Source organism: Dendrobates tinctorius, unplaced genomic scaffold (genome assembly GCF_039654945.1).
Source record: "Dendrobates tinctorius isolate UK_male_01 unplaced genomic scaffold, ASM3965494v1 ptg000019l, whole genome shotgun sequence".
Taxonomy (NCBI): Eukaryota; Metazoa; Chordata; class Amphibia; order Anura; family Dendrobatidae; genus Dendrobates; species Dendrobates tinctorius.
Window position 1 is genome coordinate 51,387,089 of NW_027361687.1, and position 19,162 is coordinate 51,406,250.

The 19,162-nt window shown below is 40.9% G+C and overlaps 1 protein-coding gene across 1 annotated transcript in view; it reads right to left on the reverse strand.

The window, feature by feature from the left end:
- Nucleotides 1–598: 598 nt before the first annotated feature.
- The window catches only part of TMOD4 (tropomodulin 4), a 52,954-nt gene continuing 34,390 nt past the window's right edge, over nt 599–19,162 (reverse strand). The window contains exons 3-10 of the mRNA XM_073567014.1: nt 10,739–10,895; nt 10,122–10,244; nt 7,780–7,869; nt 7,229–7,359; nt 7,020–7,127; nt 2,684–2,827; nt 1,780–1,924; nt 599–1,232 (exon numbers count right to left, since the gene is read on the reverse strand). Of these exons, the coding sequence (XP_073423115.1) occupies nt 1,207–1,232; nt 1,780–1,924; nt 2,684–2,827; nt 7,020–7,127; nt 7,229–7,359; nt 7,780–7,869; nt 10,122–10,244; nt 10,739–10,895 (924 nt within the window). The 3' untranslated portion in view covers nt 599–1,206. The remainder of the gene's footprint in view (nt 1,233–1,779; nt 1,925–2,683; nt 2,828–7,019; nt 7,128–7,228; nt 7,360–7,779; nt 7,870–10,121; nt 10,245–10,738; nt 10,896–19,162) is intronic.

The following is a 19,162-nucleotide window of genomic DNA, read 5'->3' on the forward strand; positions in this document are numbered from 1 at the left end:
GCATGACCATGCGCACGTCAGTGCTCCCATAGACTTTAATGGGTTTTGGGAGAATTTCGTGCGCATGCGTTTTGAGACAGGTCGGACGCACAAAAAATGCAACAGGATGCATTTTGTGCGTCCGGGCGCACACTACAAAAAACGCATGCGCATACAAACGCGTACAAACGCATGACAAGGCGCACCCATGTTAAATATAGGAAAAAAACGCATGCGCATTTATGCGCAAAAACGCAGCGCAGAAAAACGCAAGTGTGAAAGTAGCCTTAGACAGATAGTTAATTAAGTACGTATATGTGTGATAATTGTATTTATTGTAACTTTTAATTTAAATAATAAATATTATTTACTGGGTTCAACTCTTACTGTAAGGATTCTTTTCACCCACAGCAGACTACCTGTTACCATCTTCAACAGAAATGGTAATGCCATCACCACAAAGGCCCAGAAGGGCAAACATGGTAAACAGTTCATTACCTACAAGTTGAACCAGGTCAATCGAGTCCTTACTCCAATCTGTGCCATGCGTTTTTGCCCCATTTACAAATAGGGTTAGAAAATTAGATGACCACATAAATCCAAAGAACGACTCTGGTGGTACAGGTCAAAGTCACTTTATTTACAGATCTGAATACAATTATTGTACTTTTATTCCGGTATGGCACTCGTCTCCTTAGTCACAACTGTCGTCAAGAGACATACAATTGGAGTCAGATCTTTGGTTGGGGGTAGGGAAGTTGAGATTTCATGTGACGTCACACACACCCGAGACGCCATTCTGTGTTCCAAATATAGATACACCAAACTAAGGTTTGAAACACGTCACCATCGATGAAGATCAAATGAGGTTTACAAAGCTGACCAGGGACATAGATATAAGAGTTTATGGGTAGCTGTTGTACCCCAGAGCTGGCTAAGAAAAAATAAATGGTGGACTGGACCACAAAATGGCTTTTTCCAATAGTTTGGTAAATGAGGGGTAAACTTTAAGACAATCAGTGGCAGTGTTACCAAAGAAGGAGGTTTAAGGATTTATAAGACACACGTGGAAGAACGATGTAGATAACAAGGACATATAGGGAAGGGGAAAAATCCACAGAGGAGATGTACAGAAAAAAAGTCCCAAAACCGCGAGCAAAAATGGGACATGGATACCACATACAGGATGAACCAGGTTGGACCAGGCTTTGGGACGCATAATATTTATTAGGCAGACTTCTTCTTCTTTCGACCTGTCAAGAGGAAATAGAAAAACTTTACGTTTTCAGTCTGGGTATGCTACACTTCCACTTTTAATAGTAATTGTTTCAAGCAATAACCACTGGGCACCAAGGACTGAGGCGTGGCCACAGGTCACTAAGGACTGAGGCGTGACCACAGGTCACTAAGGACTGAGGCGTGACCACTGGTCACTAAGGACTGAGGCGTGACCACTGGTCGCTAAGGACTGAGGCGTGACCACTGGTCGCTAAGGACTGAGGCGTGACCACTGGTCGCTAACAACTGAGCTATGAAGTTACAAATGGGCAGGAGGGACTAAAATGTGACCACTTGGCACTAGGGAAACTGGTATCGCTTTTTTTTCTTGGAGGACGGGACAGGAAGTCATCCAGAGCAAGAGATTCTCTTCATATCCGTTCTCAGCTCTGACCAAGATAAGAGCATTCTGAGTGCTATACCTTCCAGAAATTTCTAAAAATATTTTTTTCTGAACTGGACTCTGGAGGCTTATTTTATATTGGTTATAGCAATAAAACTATTCAGAAGAATTAAACTTACGTGTTTCCAGATTTCTAGTGATGGCATTTGAAGCCCGGGCTCTTGGTCCTTGTTGTGTAAAATGGTACCCAAAGCGTATAACAGAAGTACAGTTCTCCAGCATGGATGCCATCTCCATCTCTACAGTGTCTCCAAGATTTTGGTGCTGCAGACAATGGAAAGAGGAGAAGAACATGATCAGAGGTGAAGGAGGACTTTTCCACATCCAAGACTTTAATATAAACTGCTAAAAGTTCTTTGAGAAATGAACATAAACAGGTCATCATTGTATAACTGGTTGGGGTTTCAGTTTTTGGGATAGACAAAGATTAGTCAGGAGAAGGAACTCCATAGGTTGAAAACCAACTATTCTACATTGTGGTTCCAGTCTTGAGGACCACCAATGATCAACCCAGTGAAGAACCCTGCTGGTCAACCACCCATTCACTCAAATATTTGGGGAATAGTCTTGATGGGCACCAATGATCAGCCAAGCAACATACCTCCTGGTGGTCAATCACCCAATCAAACATTGAGGTTCTAATCTTAACAGTCATCAATGATCAATCCAATGAAGAACCTCTGGTGAAAAAACACCCACTCAAAATTCGTCTTCACAGTCACTAATGATCAGTTCAGTGAACAATCTCAGGTGATCAAACCATGACCAATCAAACATTGCGGTCCCAGTCATGAGGGTCTCCTATTATCTGTCAGGTGGGGGATTGACTATTAGGGGTTCCTCACTAAACATTAATGACATATTGAATGGATAGGCTGTCAACATATTTTCCCATCGAACACTTTACGATGCCTCAGTTAAGGGACCCAGTCCAACCATTTGCATAAAGCAAGTATTTGTTTGGGTCAGGCTTAGAGATTCAGCCTTCAAAAACCATTCACAACCAATTCAGTAAAGTTTTACCTGGTTATCCACCTTAAGTTCAGTCAATGTAGAATTATTTTTCATGGCCTGAATTACTGCCAACATTCCTGCACTAGAGATAAAGTTTGACTCGATATTTAAGGTCTCCAGAGTCTTATTTTCCTTGATCATCTCAGCTACAGCCTGCGGAGAACCAGAGCATTGTTAGGTGAGAGTAGATGTAAGGAGCAGACGTTCTCACATTAGGGTGCAACACAGTAGACACAACTCTGCAGTCAGTCCCAAATATGTCCCCATTGAGGGACCCGTCAATATGGAGATAAACTAAAAAAATGAGAATGACCTGGAGGTTATCCTCATTATTACATTCATTTTTTTCTAATAATTTGCAAGCTGCACACACAGATTTTCCAACGTACTGATGTTCAACTTGGGAATTGCCAAGTATGCAGACACATGGACAGTTTAAGAATCAGTGAGTTCACTATTATAGTATCTACTTATGTTGCACTTTGCCTAAAACCTGATGAGAGAAGGTGGTGCTTTGTCCAGTGGGATACAAAAGTTGTTTCGATAATTTTGACCACCACTGACCTGATTTTAGTGCCCTTTCCCAATCTCGATCACTCCACTTCCACATCTTTGAGTTTAAGGAATGGCGAGAGATGGTGGTTTGGGACAGCGCTGCCACAAGTAATTTGGTAATATACCACTGGGGTAATTGTAGTAGAAACGTTAATCATTGCTACACGTTTCAGAGCCGGTCTAGCTCCTTCATTAGGCAGGTGTACATACAAAATGAATACCCATGATTTTATACACTCCTTTAATATGTTCTCAAATTCAGCTCATGATTGGTTGGTAAATTAGCTACCATCTAAGCTGTGTTTCACCTTAGTAGCAGCAGAAATAGAAAAAACCATACACTAAAAATAATATGTCAAGGTCCACAAAAGCTTACTAGGATTTTATTGGATTTTTTTCCCCTTGTAGTTGAGTTTTGATTTTTTAGTTTCATTTTATTTGTATTGCTTTACAGTTTACATTTTGCTGATTGATCTCATCTAACCCGTATTGCCAATACATTCATTCCAAACCCCAGGGTTGAGTGTCGCCAATTTGAAGATCTAATAAAGAAATGTCTGGATAGGCTGTGACTTGCCTTACCTGTTTTGATGTTATGCCCGTGCCCGTTTATCCTACTGTGCGTTTGTGTCGTAGGTCCCACATATTGTAATTTACAACTGCACTCAATTAAATTACGAAATCAGAATTGCAGTCAACATGATGTTTAATGGGAAACGCTTCACCCATAGAGTTATAGGAACAGGACTTTTCTCCATGTGTGATCATCCTGCAACAAAGACAGCTCTTTGTATTGCACCGGTAGCACCTGGGGTCTTTGAAGACCTAGAAAGAGACTAGGAATTTGAGGGTGTGGCCTCTTGGCAGTTTTCCTTTGAGGGTGTGGCATCTCGGCAGCTGAGGGGCTGTGCGGTGGGGACACGTTTCGCACCTAGTTACACCAGTCTTTTTATGGGACTATTCGAGTCCCACCACATCGCTCACCCCCCCCTCCCCCACCGATGGGCCACATCCACTATTATAAGAGATTCATTGATGACTTGCTCATTATATGGACAAGGACATCAAAAGAAGCTGGATCCTTTGTAATGGAGCATAACAATAACTCCTGGGGCATCAAGTTTTCTCACAATTATTCTTCATCCAATATCACATTTTTGGATCTAAACAACTACAAAGGTGATCATGATGACATATGCACCTCCACTTTTTCAAAAGTGTTGATGTAAACAGTTATATTGATTTCAATAGCGGCCATTATCCTAAATGAATTATGAACATCCTTTATGGCCAATATAGGAGAATATGGAGGAATTGCACCAAGAACACAGAATTCCTCAATAAAGCCCTCATACTTAGATAGAGGTTTATAGCAAAACATTACCCCATTAGACTATTGAATTATGCTTTTAAACAAACATCATGGTTAAGCCTGAATGATTGCTCGGTAGAACCCAAGAAACTTGCCAGACCAGTAGGGAAGAAGCGATAACTAGATAATAAAATCAAATATAGTTTCATGATGACCTATAATCAGTCCCATAACAAGATAAGACAGGTCTTACTTACATACTGGATGCTTTTGTTAAATGATCCGATACTATAAGGGAATATCATCACCCAACCCAACATCATTTTTGACAGAAACATGAATGTAAAAAACCATATAGCGCCATGAAAACCAAGATCCATACAATCTCATTCCTGGTCTCTTGCTAGGCCTTCAAAGACCCCAGGGTGCTACCGATGAAATACAAGGAGCTGTCTTTGTTGCAGGATGATCACACATGGAGAAAAGTCCTTTTCACCCCCAACTCTACGAGTGAAGCGTTTACCTAATTGCGTGCAGTTGTAAATTACAATATGTGGAACGTACTACGCAAGAAACGCACAACAGGATGAATGGGCACAGGCATAGCTTCAAAACAGGCAATGTAAGTTACAGCCCATCCAGACATTTCTTTATGGAACACAATAGGCGTCCCAACAATCTGAAAATAATTATTCTGGAGCAAATTCCCAAAAACATCCCCAATAGAATGCAAAAATTGATCAATAAAGAGTCTTATTGCATCTTCAAATTGGCGACACTCAACCCTGGGGGTTGGAATGAATGTATTGGCAATACGGGTTAGATGAGATCAATCAGCAAAATGTAAACTGTAAAGCAATACAAATAAAATTAAACTAAAAAAACAAAACTCAACTACAAGGGGGGAATAAAAATCCAAAAAATCCTAGTAAGCTTTTGAGAATCTTGACAGATTAGTTTTAGTGTATGTTTTGAAATTTGTGGGTTTTTTTCCCTATTTTCTGCTACTACTAAGGCGAAAAACAGCATAGGTGGCAGCTAATTTGCCAACCCATCATGAGATGAATTTGAGAACATTTTAGAGGAGTGTATAAAATCATGGCTATTCATTGTGCATGTACACCCGCCTGAAGAAGGAGCTAGACCGGCTCCGAAACGCGTAGCAATGATTAACGGTCTTACTACAAATTACGCCAGTGGTATATCACCTCATTACTTGTGGCTTCGCTGACCCAAACCACCATCTCTCTCCCTTCCATGGATTTCTATCTCGATATCATTGGAGCCCAGCGGATGGAGCAGCAAACATTAGGATTGACCTCAGTTTTTCCCCCGGCGTTGTGCCTGCTGTTGCACTACGCTCAGGTGAGAAGCTTTTAGACGGAGAGACAGTTTTTCCTACTGTGATCTGCGCTTTGCGTTCTCTTTTTACTTCCATACCTTTGAGTTTGTCTTACTTAGAGCGAAACTTCCAATCTCTAGGCATCGGCATATATAATCAAGGGGCTGTCTGTCTCACTATGTATTGAATGAAAAAGAAAAAAAAAGCGGATGCTGAAGGATAAATTAGCTTGCATCTGTTCAATGGTGATGTTACATCTTCTTTGTATGGGGCCTCTACCGTAGCTCCATTCACATCTGCTAAGAGCGCTGCTTCTAGGGTAATATTGCCATATCTATGGCTCATACTGACCATACTGTTCTTTACAATGCTTCCTCCTATCTTCTGTCAGAACATCCCCATTTTAGAAATCACTTTTAACTTGGTGACCCTATGGTATGAATATGTTATTATGTAGATTTACTGTCATTTACTACGTTAATGGATCTTGAAATTACCCCAGTTTTTCTTTCACACACAGAAAGGGATCATACTTAACACATCACCATTATGGACCGACTAATGGACATAATGGACGGAAGACAAATTTACAAAGTGGCCCATTTTCGAAGCTTGTTCCGGTCATTACATGAGGTATGCTTTTATTACTACGTGTTATGTGCTGCACTTTACGCCTTCTTGTGTTGCTGCAGTTCTGTGCTGCCATCTGGAGGTGGTGTCGCAGTATCGCAGGTGAAGTTGTACATTTTGTCACATGCACAGAAACGTATTACTGCGTTGAATTTGAGACACAGATCACCCAAGAAGAAAAATTGTCTGTTGGACCAAATGGAGCCAGGTATAACACAATTATAATACAAGTCCTTAAACGGAGTTTTTCATTTTTTTTTAACTTTATGCCAACTATCCACATTTGGCATAACAAATATTTTTCTAAATAACATTAAAAAAGAAATGTACTCTTCCGCATCTGGTCACCTGATGTTGTTCCTTTACATTGCAGTAAACCCGTGCTGTCAGTGAGTGTCGCATGACTGCTCATGATCTCTCCTCCAGGACAATCAAATGAGGAGATGACAGGGAGAAAAAGGACCAGCTCTGCATAATGGGGTGGAACAGACTTCACAAAGACTTACATAAGCCACCGGATCATTACTGCGAGTGGCTACTAAGCTCAGTTTCTTTACATGCGTGTTCGCTTTCATGGCTTCACAAATCCCCTTTAACGTTGGTATGGGAATGTCCTGCAAATGAAAGGCACAAAATAGATATAAAAGAGTTCCCTTTACATTAAGGCCACAATTTAGGGTCTAAATCTCCGGATATTCTTTGTAGGGGTAATTACATGGATATTATTTAGATTCACTTCCACCAGGTCTGATGCGTTGCTCTTAATCTTCTGTAGGGTTTCTTCCACGTTGGTTGGATTTGGGGGCTCGTCTGGGATGGGCTTATATTTGTCCGGTTGTACAACACCTGTAAGGAGCAGACACAGATGTCACATTGATAAGGTTCGTAATAAAGGAACGAGGTCCCTTTCTATAGGTCCATACTACGTTAATGAGGTCAACTGTGGTGGCATAAGGTCTCTCTCTTGCAGACTTGGAGCTCCGCACAATATCTTCCTGACCTGAGGTGACCATTGCCACGAGACTCCACTGCCCTTATGGCAGACTCCTATGTCCTACCTCTAGCCAACATTGCAGGCAATGCTCAGACACCCACATGGCCACCATCTCTGCCTTCTCCTCTGTGCCTCGGGTGCTTCTTAAAGTCCAATAATTACCGTAACTCACAATTAATGACCACAATTTCGTAAGAAGCACATTGACTTGCTAGTAAATTTTGTCACAATGTTCTAGACATTGAAATTTCGAGACCATGACTTTTACTTACTGTTGATGCCCTCTTTATTAATAATGATTCCAGAAGTGATGGCGTCATAATACTGCTTGTTACTCATCAATGTATACATCCCCAAGATGGCTGCGATAGAAGAATACATGGTGTCAGTCAGTAATAATTCCACATAGCGAGATCTCCCCCAATATATAGTAATAAAGTACAAGAAAAAAAAAATCAGATTTGCATTGAGAGTTTGATCATCTCTCGCCCTAATAAGTGGCTGCGATTGATATATGGAAGTAACTGCTTCTTTGGGCGTCCATGAATTCCTAGGGAATATACTGGAAGGTCACGTTATACCTCTTGGTGGCACCAAAGCTCGGTGACAAAAAATGGTTATTATACCATGTCCTCATCCTGGATAAACAGCGTAAGAAGATAGCCCCTCGGTCTCTCACTCTCCTATACTAAATATAGCACTTGACTCAAGTCCAAATCCTTGGACTTCTGCTGACTGGAGGGAAAGGGTGCGGACTCAGCTACTGGTGCTGAAGAAACATAAGCCTCTAACAACTGAAAATCAGACTTAGCCATGCTTATAAAATATACAGGATGTTCCAGAGAAAGGAAAAAAAGAGGAAGCCTATCCTACACCTGGAAGAGTTGACAAATTTCCTATGTGCCAAAGTGCCCCAAACCCTCACGGAAAGCTTGGAAAGTTGTGGGTTGTGGAGACTAGCAATTAAGATCTCTAGTATATGTAGTGCACACCAACATGAAGGATTCCTGCTCCCCTCTCTCTATCTAGCTCATGAAGCAGTATCATGGGGGAAATTACAAAGGAGCATTCAGCAGTGCAGCTGTGAATCCTGTACTGGGTTGAGATAAAAGCCTTACTTAAAAGCAGCATTATATAGCAGTGCTAACCAGTGTAGGTGTGAATACAGCACTGAAATGAGATAAAACACTTAATAGCAGTAACACAATGGAGGACATTATACAGTAGTACTGAGCAGTGCAGCTGTGGGTAGAGCACCAGGAGGAGATTAAATATTTAAATCGACAGCAGCAGCATGGAGGACATTATGTAGCAGTGCTAATCAGTGTAACGGTGAATCCACCATGATAAAACAGTGGCAAGATAAAACATTTACTCTAAAGCATCAGCATGCTGGACACTATGCAGGAATGCCGAACAGGTTAGCTGTGCTTCCAGCACTGGGGTGAGACAAATACTTAATAGAAGAAGCAGCTGCACAAAGGAAATTATTCAGCACTACTGAGTAGTGTAGATGTGTATCCAGTATTTTGTGCTTCTCTGTGCCCCTCTCCTCCTAGCCTTTCATAGGCAGCTGTAATCTGATCCATCATTCAGCTGGCAGATGAATTTTAGCAGTTTCTAAAAGTGAAAGATGAGTTCGGGAGGCAGGGAATGGTGAAGAAGTAGCTAACAAGCGGATAAAGAATCAAATTGTCTGTTAGGATGTGTCAGAAAGTTGGTTATATTTCCTTCCATGAGTCTTGCAATAATTAGGTTTTGAAAAAGGCTGATACAAGATAAGGATACAATCTCAGAATCAGTGCAGGGTTTTCATTTTATAGTTAGGGGAACATCTCCATCATGAGCACCCCTTCTTGATTAGGTTGACCTGTGCCAGATGACCAACTTGCTTTTTTCTCACCAGATGTTATGAGTAAAAGATTTATGCAACCGTCTGTGGGGGCGTTCCACATGAGATGTCCATGAAGATGGACATAACTCCTCAATGAGGTCATGCTGAGGCTTCTGACACTTGATTCTTAAGAGCTGGATCATAAAATGGATTATGACCTCCTGTATCACCATCTCTATTAGTATCATGTACTCATCCGACACGGATGTCCATAGACTTCAGAGTAATATGTTCCCAGGCAGAAGTGATCACACAAAAAACATGATGTTGAGCAAAGTTTAGGATGGTGACCTTTCTAACATGCATCATGTGGCAACCAATGTCTTGTTACAATGTCAAGCCTAGTAATTGGTTGTCACTTTAAGAAGGGGTGGGGCTGTGATAGGTGATTGTCTGGAATCATACATACTAAGGGGTGAAGCTACTTGTCATTTTCCCACCAAATTCAAGTCAAGAGGACTCAAAAAATTATTAATTCATTAGATATTAAGGATGAGAATATCGATTCTAAACAAAAATATTTTTCTCAAATTCCCTCACGTGTCCCTACTGCCTCCCAAAGTCACCTGCTGTGCTCTGGTGCTGTACGATCTTCATTCTTGGCCGGTGCATCCTAGTCCTTTAAGTACGTCTAATGTCATTACTCCCTCACCCCACGGTTGAAAGAAATTTTGAATCTTGGTTTACAGAGCAGCCGATGTTGTCTGCATGGCATCTTACCTGCAATGTCACACATCTCAGCGTCGGTGGCGTTGGCCAAAGCCTCCTCCAGCTCTGGTTCTAGTGTGATCTGCTCCTCTTTAGGAATTTCCCTTTTCGGATTTTTGGGGACGAAAGCTTTTCCTGTTGAGAAAATTAGAAGACAACTTGACGTTTGGTCTGACGCTAGTCTCTGGAGCGGTTTTCACAATTCTGATGACTCCATGAAATCCAACTGTCTCCAATTCAGCAGAGGCCCCACAATGCAAAGAATGATAGGAGATACAATAAACTGTTAAGGGGGCATATTATTGAAATGCATATTCCAGAGAGTTAACAGTTAATAAGCAGTTTTGAATGCAGCTCTGGAGGCATGTTGGAGACATTACATAGGTATACGCTGTAAAATCATTGCATTACAGCATAAACTGGTGGAGTGGGGAAGGGTCCGTAAATTCAACAGTGCGAATATAGCCTGCACCTGCCTAAGCCTGTCCAGTGTCACGGGGGAAGGGAGCTGAAGGAAAGGAGCAGAAGCTACGCTCCACAACAGTACAAAAATACTTGGGCAAATTTTTGTACGACCAATATTCTAGAACACTGCAGACTAGTCCAATAAAGGAATGCCCTTTATTTACCCTTCTTCTCCCCAGTGTATGGGACAAGGTCTTCTCTCTCCTTTACATCCATGGCCTCCTTCTCCAGATGATGTAGGAGGGCGTCTCTGTCCAGAGGACCAGTTGCGGTCTTTTTGGTTTGGTCTTTTTGGCGCATCCCAGCCGGGAGGAGGATATTCTAGGATATCATAAATCTGTATGTGTTACATGTATTCCAAAAAAATAAAAAATATGGCTTTACAATATAAGTGTCCCACAACTTTTAGTGGCCACACAACCGTTACTCACAACACTTGATTATAGTCCACATAGAGAAATGGCACAGCTAGTCATTCTCTTCATAAAGGCAAACACCTGCGGTGACGTTTCGGGAGGCCTCACCGAAAGGGGGAGAAAGGAGGAGGTTCCCCGAAACGTCACCACAGGTGTGCCTTCCTCATCAATGATCAGTGTCGCTACTCTCCTGTTCATTTACTGGAAGCGCCCATGAAGAACCCACACGGAGGATATGTCTGCAGCTCAGAAGCTCGCTGGAGCCCTTATCGCAGTCTGGATGTATTGTTCACAATGGTGAATATGGGCTTAGGAAATTATTTATATATCACACTGAAGGACATAATTTTGATACATTATGAAGAAAATGGTGCCATTTCTCTGTATGTGTTATATGTACAGTGGCATGTAAAAGTTTGGGCACCCCTGGTCAAAATTACTGTGAACAGCTAAGCAAGTTGAAGATGAAATGATCTCTAAAAGGCCTAAAGTTAAAGATGACACATTTCCTTTGTATTTTTGTAAAAAACAAAAATTCTCTTCATCTTTTACATTTTAAAAATTGCAAAATGGAAAATTTGCAGATGCAAAAGTTTTGGCACCCATTCTTGAAAGTATCAGCTTGTAAATGCTTTTTGTAGCCAGACAAGAGTCTTTCAATTCTTGTTTGAGGGATTTTCATCCATTCTTCCTTAGAGAATTCTTCCAGTTCTGTGAGATTCCTGGGTCGTCTTGCGTCCTCTGCTATTTTAGGGTCTAGCCACAGATTTTCAATGATGTTCAGATCAGTGGACTGTGAGGGCCATTGTAAAACCTTCAGTTTGCGCCTTTTGAGGCCATCTATTGTGGATTTTGAGGTTTGTTTAGGATCATTATCCATTTGTAGAAGCCATTCTCTTGCATCTACCTGTGAAATGTTAACTGTGTCATAGGCTGCAGCACAACCACAAAGCATGATTGATCCAACCCCATGTTTAACCCCTTTCTACCATATGACGTACTATTCCGTCCATATGACCTGGGACTTAATCGCCAAGGGCAGACTAGTTTGTCATATGCAATCAGCCGCGCTCACGGGGGGAGCGCGGCTGATCGCGGCCGGGTGTCAGCTGACACCCGGCACTATGTGCCAGGGGTGGTCACGGACCACACCCGGCACATTAACCCCCGGCACACTGCGATCAAACTTGATCGCAGTGTTCCGGGGGCATAGGGAAACATCGCGCAGGGAGAGGGCTCTCTGCGTGCTTCCCTGGGACCCTCAGAACAACGCGATGTGATCGTGTTGTTCTGATGGCCTCCAACCTGCAGGCCCCCGGATCCAAGATGGCCACTGGGTCCTTCTGGATCCTGCAGGGAGGTTGCTTGTCAGTGCCTGCTGAGAGCAGGCACCAGCAAGCCTCCTGCACTGCCTGCCAGAACACTGATCTGACACAGTGCGCTGCAAAGTGTCAGATCAGCGATCTGACACTATATAGTGATGTCCCACCCTGGGACAAAGTAAAAAAAAAAAACGAATTACCGTGTAAAAATATTTTTTTAAAATTCCTAAATAAAGAATAAATATTGTTAAAAAAAAAATACATTTCTTTATGTAAATAAAAAAAACAATAAAAGTACACATTTAGTATCGCCGCATCCGTAATGACCCGCCCTATAAAACTGTCCCACTAGTTAACCCCTTTAGTGACCCCCTTAAAAAAGGCAAAAAAACAATGCTTTATCATCATACCACCGAACAAAAAGTAGAATAACAAGCGATCAAAAAGACAGATATTAATAAACATGGTACCACCGAAAACATCATCTTGACCTGCAAAAAACGAGCCACCACACAGCGTCATCAGCGAAAAAATATAAAAGTTATAGCTCGCAGAATAAAACAATGCAAAAATTATTATTTTTATATAAAAAATTTTTCATTGTATAAAAGCGCCAAAACATAAAATATTATATAAATGAGGTATCGCTGTAATCATACTGACCCGAAGAATAAAACTGCTTTATCAATTTTACCACAAGCAGAACGGTGTATAAACGTCCCCCCCCCAAAGAAATTCATGAATTGCTGGTTTTTGTTCATTCTGCCTCCCAAAAATCAGAATAAAAAGCGATCAAAAAGTCATGTGCCCAAAAATGGTACCAATAAAAACTTCAATTCGTCCCGCAAAAAACAAGACCCCACATGACTCTGTGAGCCAAAATATGGAAAAATTATAGCTCTCAAAATGTGGTGATATAAAAACTATTTTTTGCAATAAAAAGCATCCTTTAGCGTGTGACAGCTGCCAAACATAAAAACCCGCTATAAATACAGTCATATGTAAAAGTTTGGGCACCCCTATTAATGTTAACCTTTTTTCTTTATAACAATTTTGGTTTTTGCAACAGCTATTTCAGTTTTATATATCTAATAACTGATGGACTCAGTTATATTTCTGGATTCAAATGAGGTTTATTGTACTAACAGAAAATGTGCAATCTGCATTTAAACAAAATTTCACCGGTGCAAAAGTATGGGCACCCTTATCATTTTCTTGATTTGAACACTCCTAACTACTTTTTACTGACTTCCTGAAGCACTAAATTGGTTTTGTAACCTTATTGAGCTTTGAACTTCATAGTCAGGTGTATCAAATCATGAGAAAAGGTATTTAAAGTGGCCACTTGCAAGTAGTTCTCCTATTTGATTCTCCTATGAAGAGTGGCATCATGGGCTCCTCAAAACAACTCTCAAATGATCTGAAAACAAAGATTATTCAGCATAGCTTTTCAGGGGAAGGATACAAAAAGTTGTCTCAGAGATTTAACCTGTCAGTTTCCACTGTGAGGAACATAGTAAGGAAATGGAAGAACACAGGTACAGTTCTTGTTAAGCCCAGAAGTGGCAGGCCAAGAAAAATATCAGAAAGGCAGAGAAGAAGAATGGTGAGAACAGTCAAGGACAATCCACAGACCACCTCCAAAGACCTGCAGCATCATCTTGCTGCAGATGGTGTCACTGTGCATCGGTCAACAATACAGCGCATGCATAACGCCTTTTTGTATGACCAAACAACTCAATCTTTGTTTCATCAGTCCACAGGACCTTCTTCCAAAATGTAACTGGCTTGTCCAAATGTGCTTTTGCAACCTCAGGCGACTCTGTTTGTGGCGTGCTTGCAGAAACAGCTTCTTTCTCATCACTCTCCCATACAGCTTCTCCTTGTGCAAAGTGCGCTGTATTGTTGACCGATGCACAGTGACACCATCTGCAGCAAGATGATGCTGCAGGCCTTTGGAGGTGGTCTGTGGATTGTCCTTGACTGTTCTCACCATTCTTCTTCTCTGCCTTTCTGATATTTTTCTTGGCCTGCCACTTCTGGGCTTAACAAGAACTGTACCTGTGTTCTTCCATTTCCTTACTATGTTCCTCACAGTGGAAACTGACTGGTTAAATCTCTGAGACAACTTTTTGTATCCTTCCCCTGAAAAGCTATGTTGAATAATCTTTGTTTTCAGATCATTTGAGAGTTGTTTTGAGGAGCCCATGATGCCACTCTTCATAGGAGAATCAAATAGGAGAACTACTTGCAAGTGGCCACTTTAAATACCTTTTCTCATGATTTGATACACCTGGCTATGAAGATCAAAGCTCAATGAGGTTACAAAACCAATTTAGTGCTTCAGGAAGTCAGTAAAAAGTAGTTAGGAGTGTTCAAATCAAGAAAATGATAAGGGTGCCCATACTTTTGCACCAGTGAAATTTTGTTTAAATGCAGATTGCACATTTTCTGTTAGTACAATAAACCTCATTTGAATCCAGAAATATAACTGAGTCCATCAGTTATTAGATATATGAAACTGAAATACCTGTTGCAAAAACCAAAATTGTTATAAAGAAAAAAGGTTAACATTAATAGGGGTGCCCAAACTTTTACATATGACTGTAGTAAATCAAACCCCCCGTTATCACCCCCTTAGTTAGGGAAAAATAATAAAATAAAAAATGTATTTATTTCCATTTTCCCATTAGGGTTAGGGCTAAAGTTAGGGTTGGGGATTAGGGTTAGGATTGTGGTTAGGGTTATGGTTAGGGTTGGGATTAGGGTTAGGGGTGTGTTGGGGTTAGAGTTGGAGTTAGAATTGGGGGTTTCCACTGTTTAGGCACATCAGGGGCTCTCCAAACGCGACATGGCATCCAATCTCAATTCCAGCCAATTTTGCGTTGAAAAAGTCAAACGGTGCTCTTCCTTTCTGAGCTCTGCCATGAGCCAAAACAGTGGTTTACCCCCACATATGGGGCATCAGCACACTCAGGACAAATTGCACAATAACTCTTGGGGTCCAAATTCTTCTGTTACCCTCGTGAAAATTAAAAATTGCGGGTGAAAATATCATTTTTGTGGAAAAAAATATGATTTTTTATGGCTCTACGTTATAAACTTCTGTGAAGCATTTGGGGGTTCAAAGTTCTCACCACATATCTAGTTAAGTTGCCTGGGGGTTCTAGTTTCCAAAATGAGGTCACTTGTGGGGATTTCCACTGTTTAGGCACATCAGGGGCTCTCCAAACGCGACATGACGCCCGCGGACCATTCCATCAAAGTCTGCAATCCAAAACGTCACTACTTCCCTTCCAAGCCCCAACGTATGCCCATACAGTAGTTTTCTCCCACATAAAGTGTATCAGCGTACTCAGGACAAATTGGACAACAACTTTTGGGGTCCAATTTCTCCTGTTACCCTTGGGAAAATAAAATATTGGGGACTAAAATATCAGGTTTCTAGAAAAAATATGATTATTTTTATGGCTCTATGTTATAAACTTCTGTGAAGCATTTGGGGGTTCAAGGTTCTCACCACACATCTAGATAAGTTGCTTGGGGGTTCTAGTTTCCAAAATGGGGTCACTTGTGGGGGGTTTCCACTGTTTAGGCACATCAGGGGCTCTCCAAACACGACATGGAGTCCGATCTCAATTCCAGCCAATTTTGCGTTGAAAAAGTCAAATGGCGCTCCTTCCCTTCAGAGCTCCATGCGCCCAGTGGTTTACTCCCACATATGAAGTATCAGCGTACTCAGGACAAATTGCACAATAACTTTTTGGGTCTAATTTCTCCTGTTATCCTTGGGAAAATAAAAAAAATTGGACCTGAAGTAATTTTTTTGTGAAGAAAAGTTAAATGTTCATTTTTTTTTAAAACATTCAAAAAATTCCAGTGAAGCACCTGAAGGGTTAATAAACTTCTTGAATGTGGTTTTGAGCACCTTGTGGGGTACAGTTTTTTAAATGGTGTCACTTTTTGATATTTTCTGTCATGTAGACCCCTCAAAGTGACTTCAAATGTGATGTGGTCCCTAAAAAAAAACATGGTGTTGTAAAAATGAGAAAACGCTAGTCAACTTTTAACCCTTATAACTTCCTAACAAAAAAAAATTTGGTTCCAAAATTGTGCTGATGTAAAGTAAATATGTGGGAAATGTTACTTATTAAGTATTTTGTGTGACATATCTCTGTGATTTAAGGGCATGAAAATTAAAAGTTGGAAAATTGCGAAATTTTCAAAATTTTCATTTTTTTCACAAGTAAACACAAGTTATATGAATGAAATTTTACCACTAACATGAAGTACAATATGTCACGAGAAAACAATGTCAGAATCAACAGGGTCCATGGAAGCGTTCCAGAGTTTTTAAGGGGTTACTGGTTGTCGAGATGTTCTTTTCCTGAAATTCTGTGCTCTTTTTTCTCCACACATACCTTTGATCATTGTGGCCACAGAGTTCTATTTAACCTCTTCAGTCCCCAGGACTCATTTCCAAAATGCACCAGGCTTGTTTAGATTTTCTTTTGCATACTCTGATGTTGAAATTTATGGTGAGGACGCAGAAGAGGTTTTCTTCTGATGGCTCTTCCATGAAGGCCATGCTTGTGCAGGTGTATCTAAACAGTAGAACACTGTACAACTCCAGAGTCTGCTAAATCTTTCTGAGGTTTTTTTGCAGTCAAGCGGGGGTTGTGATTTGTCTCTCTAGCAATCCTATGAGCAGATCTCAAATTTTGCTTGGTCTTCCAGACCTTATCTTGACCTCCACTGTTCCTATTAGCTGCCATTCCTTAATTACATTTTGAGCTAAGGAAAGGGCAACTTGAAAACGATTTGCTATCTTGTTATAGCCTTCTCCTGCATTGTGGGCCTCCACCATTTTCAGAATGCTAGGCAACTGCTTAGAGGAACCCATGGCTGCTGTTTTTTGGCTCAACTTTAGAGAAGGCTGGGTTTTTATAAAGCTTGGAAATTTGCATCACTTGGCCTCTCCTAATGATGAAAGTGAACAAGCCATATCCCTAACAGGCTAATTAAGGTCTGATAGCTTGGTCATTGTTCTCCGAGGACACAAATCTCCAAGGCTGCACAAACATTTGCATTGGTCCAATTTCATGTTTTTAATTTTTAAAATGTAAAAGTCATTTTTAACTTTAGGTTTTAAGAGATCATATTATCTTCAACTTCACAATAACAGTAATTTTGACCAGGGGTGCCCAAACTTTTACATGTCACTGTATGACAGACCCTAACTAATAATCTCCAAAAAATAATAAAGGGCAAATGCAGTCACCATCGATAGCAAGATTACAGGTGCTTCTCACAAAATTAGAATATCATCAAAAGTTAATTTTAGTTCTTCAATACAAAAAGTAAAGCTCATATTATATAGCATCATTACAAGCAGAGTGATCTATTTGAAGTGTTTATTTCTGTTAATATTCATTATTATGGCTTACAGACAATGAAAACCCAAATGTCATTATCTCAGTAAATTAGAATACTTTATAACACCAGCTTGAAAAATGATTTTAACCCCTTCATGACCGGAGCTTTTTACGATTTTTCGTTTTTAGCTCTCCTCCTTCCCAGAGCCATAACTTTTTTATTTTTCCATCAATACAGCCATGTGAGGGCTTATTTTTTGCAGGACGAGTTGTATTTTTGAACAACACCGTTGGTTTTACCATGTGTGCTTGAAAACGGGAAAAAAATTCCAAGTGTGGTGAAATTGAAAAAAAAGTGCAATCCCACACTTGTTTTTTGCTTGGCTTTTTTACTAGGTTCAATAAATGCAAAAACTGACCTGCCATTATTATTCTCCAGGTCATTACGAGTTCATAGACACCAAACCTGTCTATGTTCTCCAAAGTTTGCTAAAAAAAAAAAAAAATTGCAATTTTCCGAGACCCGTAGCGTCTCCATTTTTCGTGATCTGGGGTTAGGTGAGGGCTTATTTTTTGCGTGCCAAGGTGAAATTTTTAATGATATCACTTATGTGCAGATACGTTCTTTTGATCGCCCGTTATTGCATTTTAATTCAATGTCGCTACGCCGTCTATCGATCGGGTTAATGCTTTTTTTTATTGATAGATCGGGCGATTCTGAACGCGGCGATACCCAATATGTGTATATGTGATTTTTTTTTTTTAAATAGTTTTATTTTGATTGGGGTGAAAGGGGGGTGATTTGAACTTTCAGGTTTTTTTAATCATTTTTTTTTTTACTTTTGGCATGCTTCAATAGCCTCCATAGGAGGCTTGAGGCATGCACAACCCAATCGGCTCTGCTACATATGGGCGATGAGCAGATCGCCCATATGTAGCAGATTTACTGCAGTGCTTTGATCGCCGGCCACTGGGCGGCGCTCAAAGCGATCTGCCTGCAACAACCGGAAGCGCTAGTTAAATGCCCGCTGTCAGCACTTGACAGCGGGACTTAACTAGTTAATAGGCGCGGGCGGATGGCGATTCCATTCGCGCCTATTGCGGGCACATGTCAGCTGTTCATAACAGCTGAAATGTCACGGCTTTGAGGTGGGCTCACCGCCGGAGCCCACCTCAAAGCATGGGAGTCTGACTGCTGACGTACTATCCCGTCAGCAGTCAGAAAGGGGTTACATTCCGAAAGTATTAAGTTGCGTACCGGTAACGGTATTTTTCGGAAGCTCATGACAGCACCACGAGAGAGGGGATCCGCCCTTCAGGAACAGGAAACCTACAGATACAAAAGGGCGGCACCTCTCCCACGCATCAGTTGGATTACAGAGCTTTAGAGGCTACCATGGTTAGTACACAGCATATAATATATACAACCTATCTATCCTATTTACCAAAATATTTTTATACCATCTCCCACATAA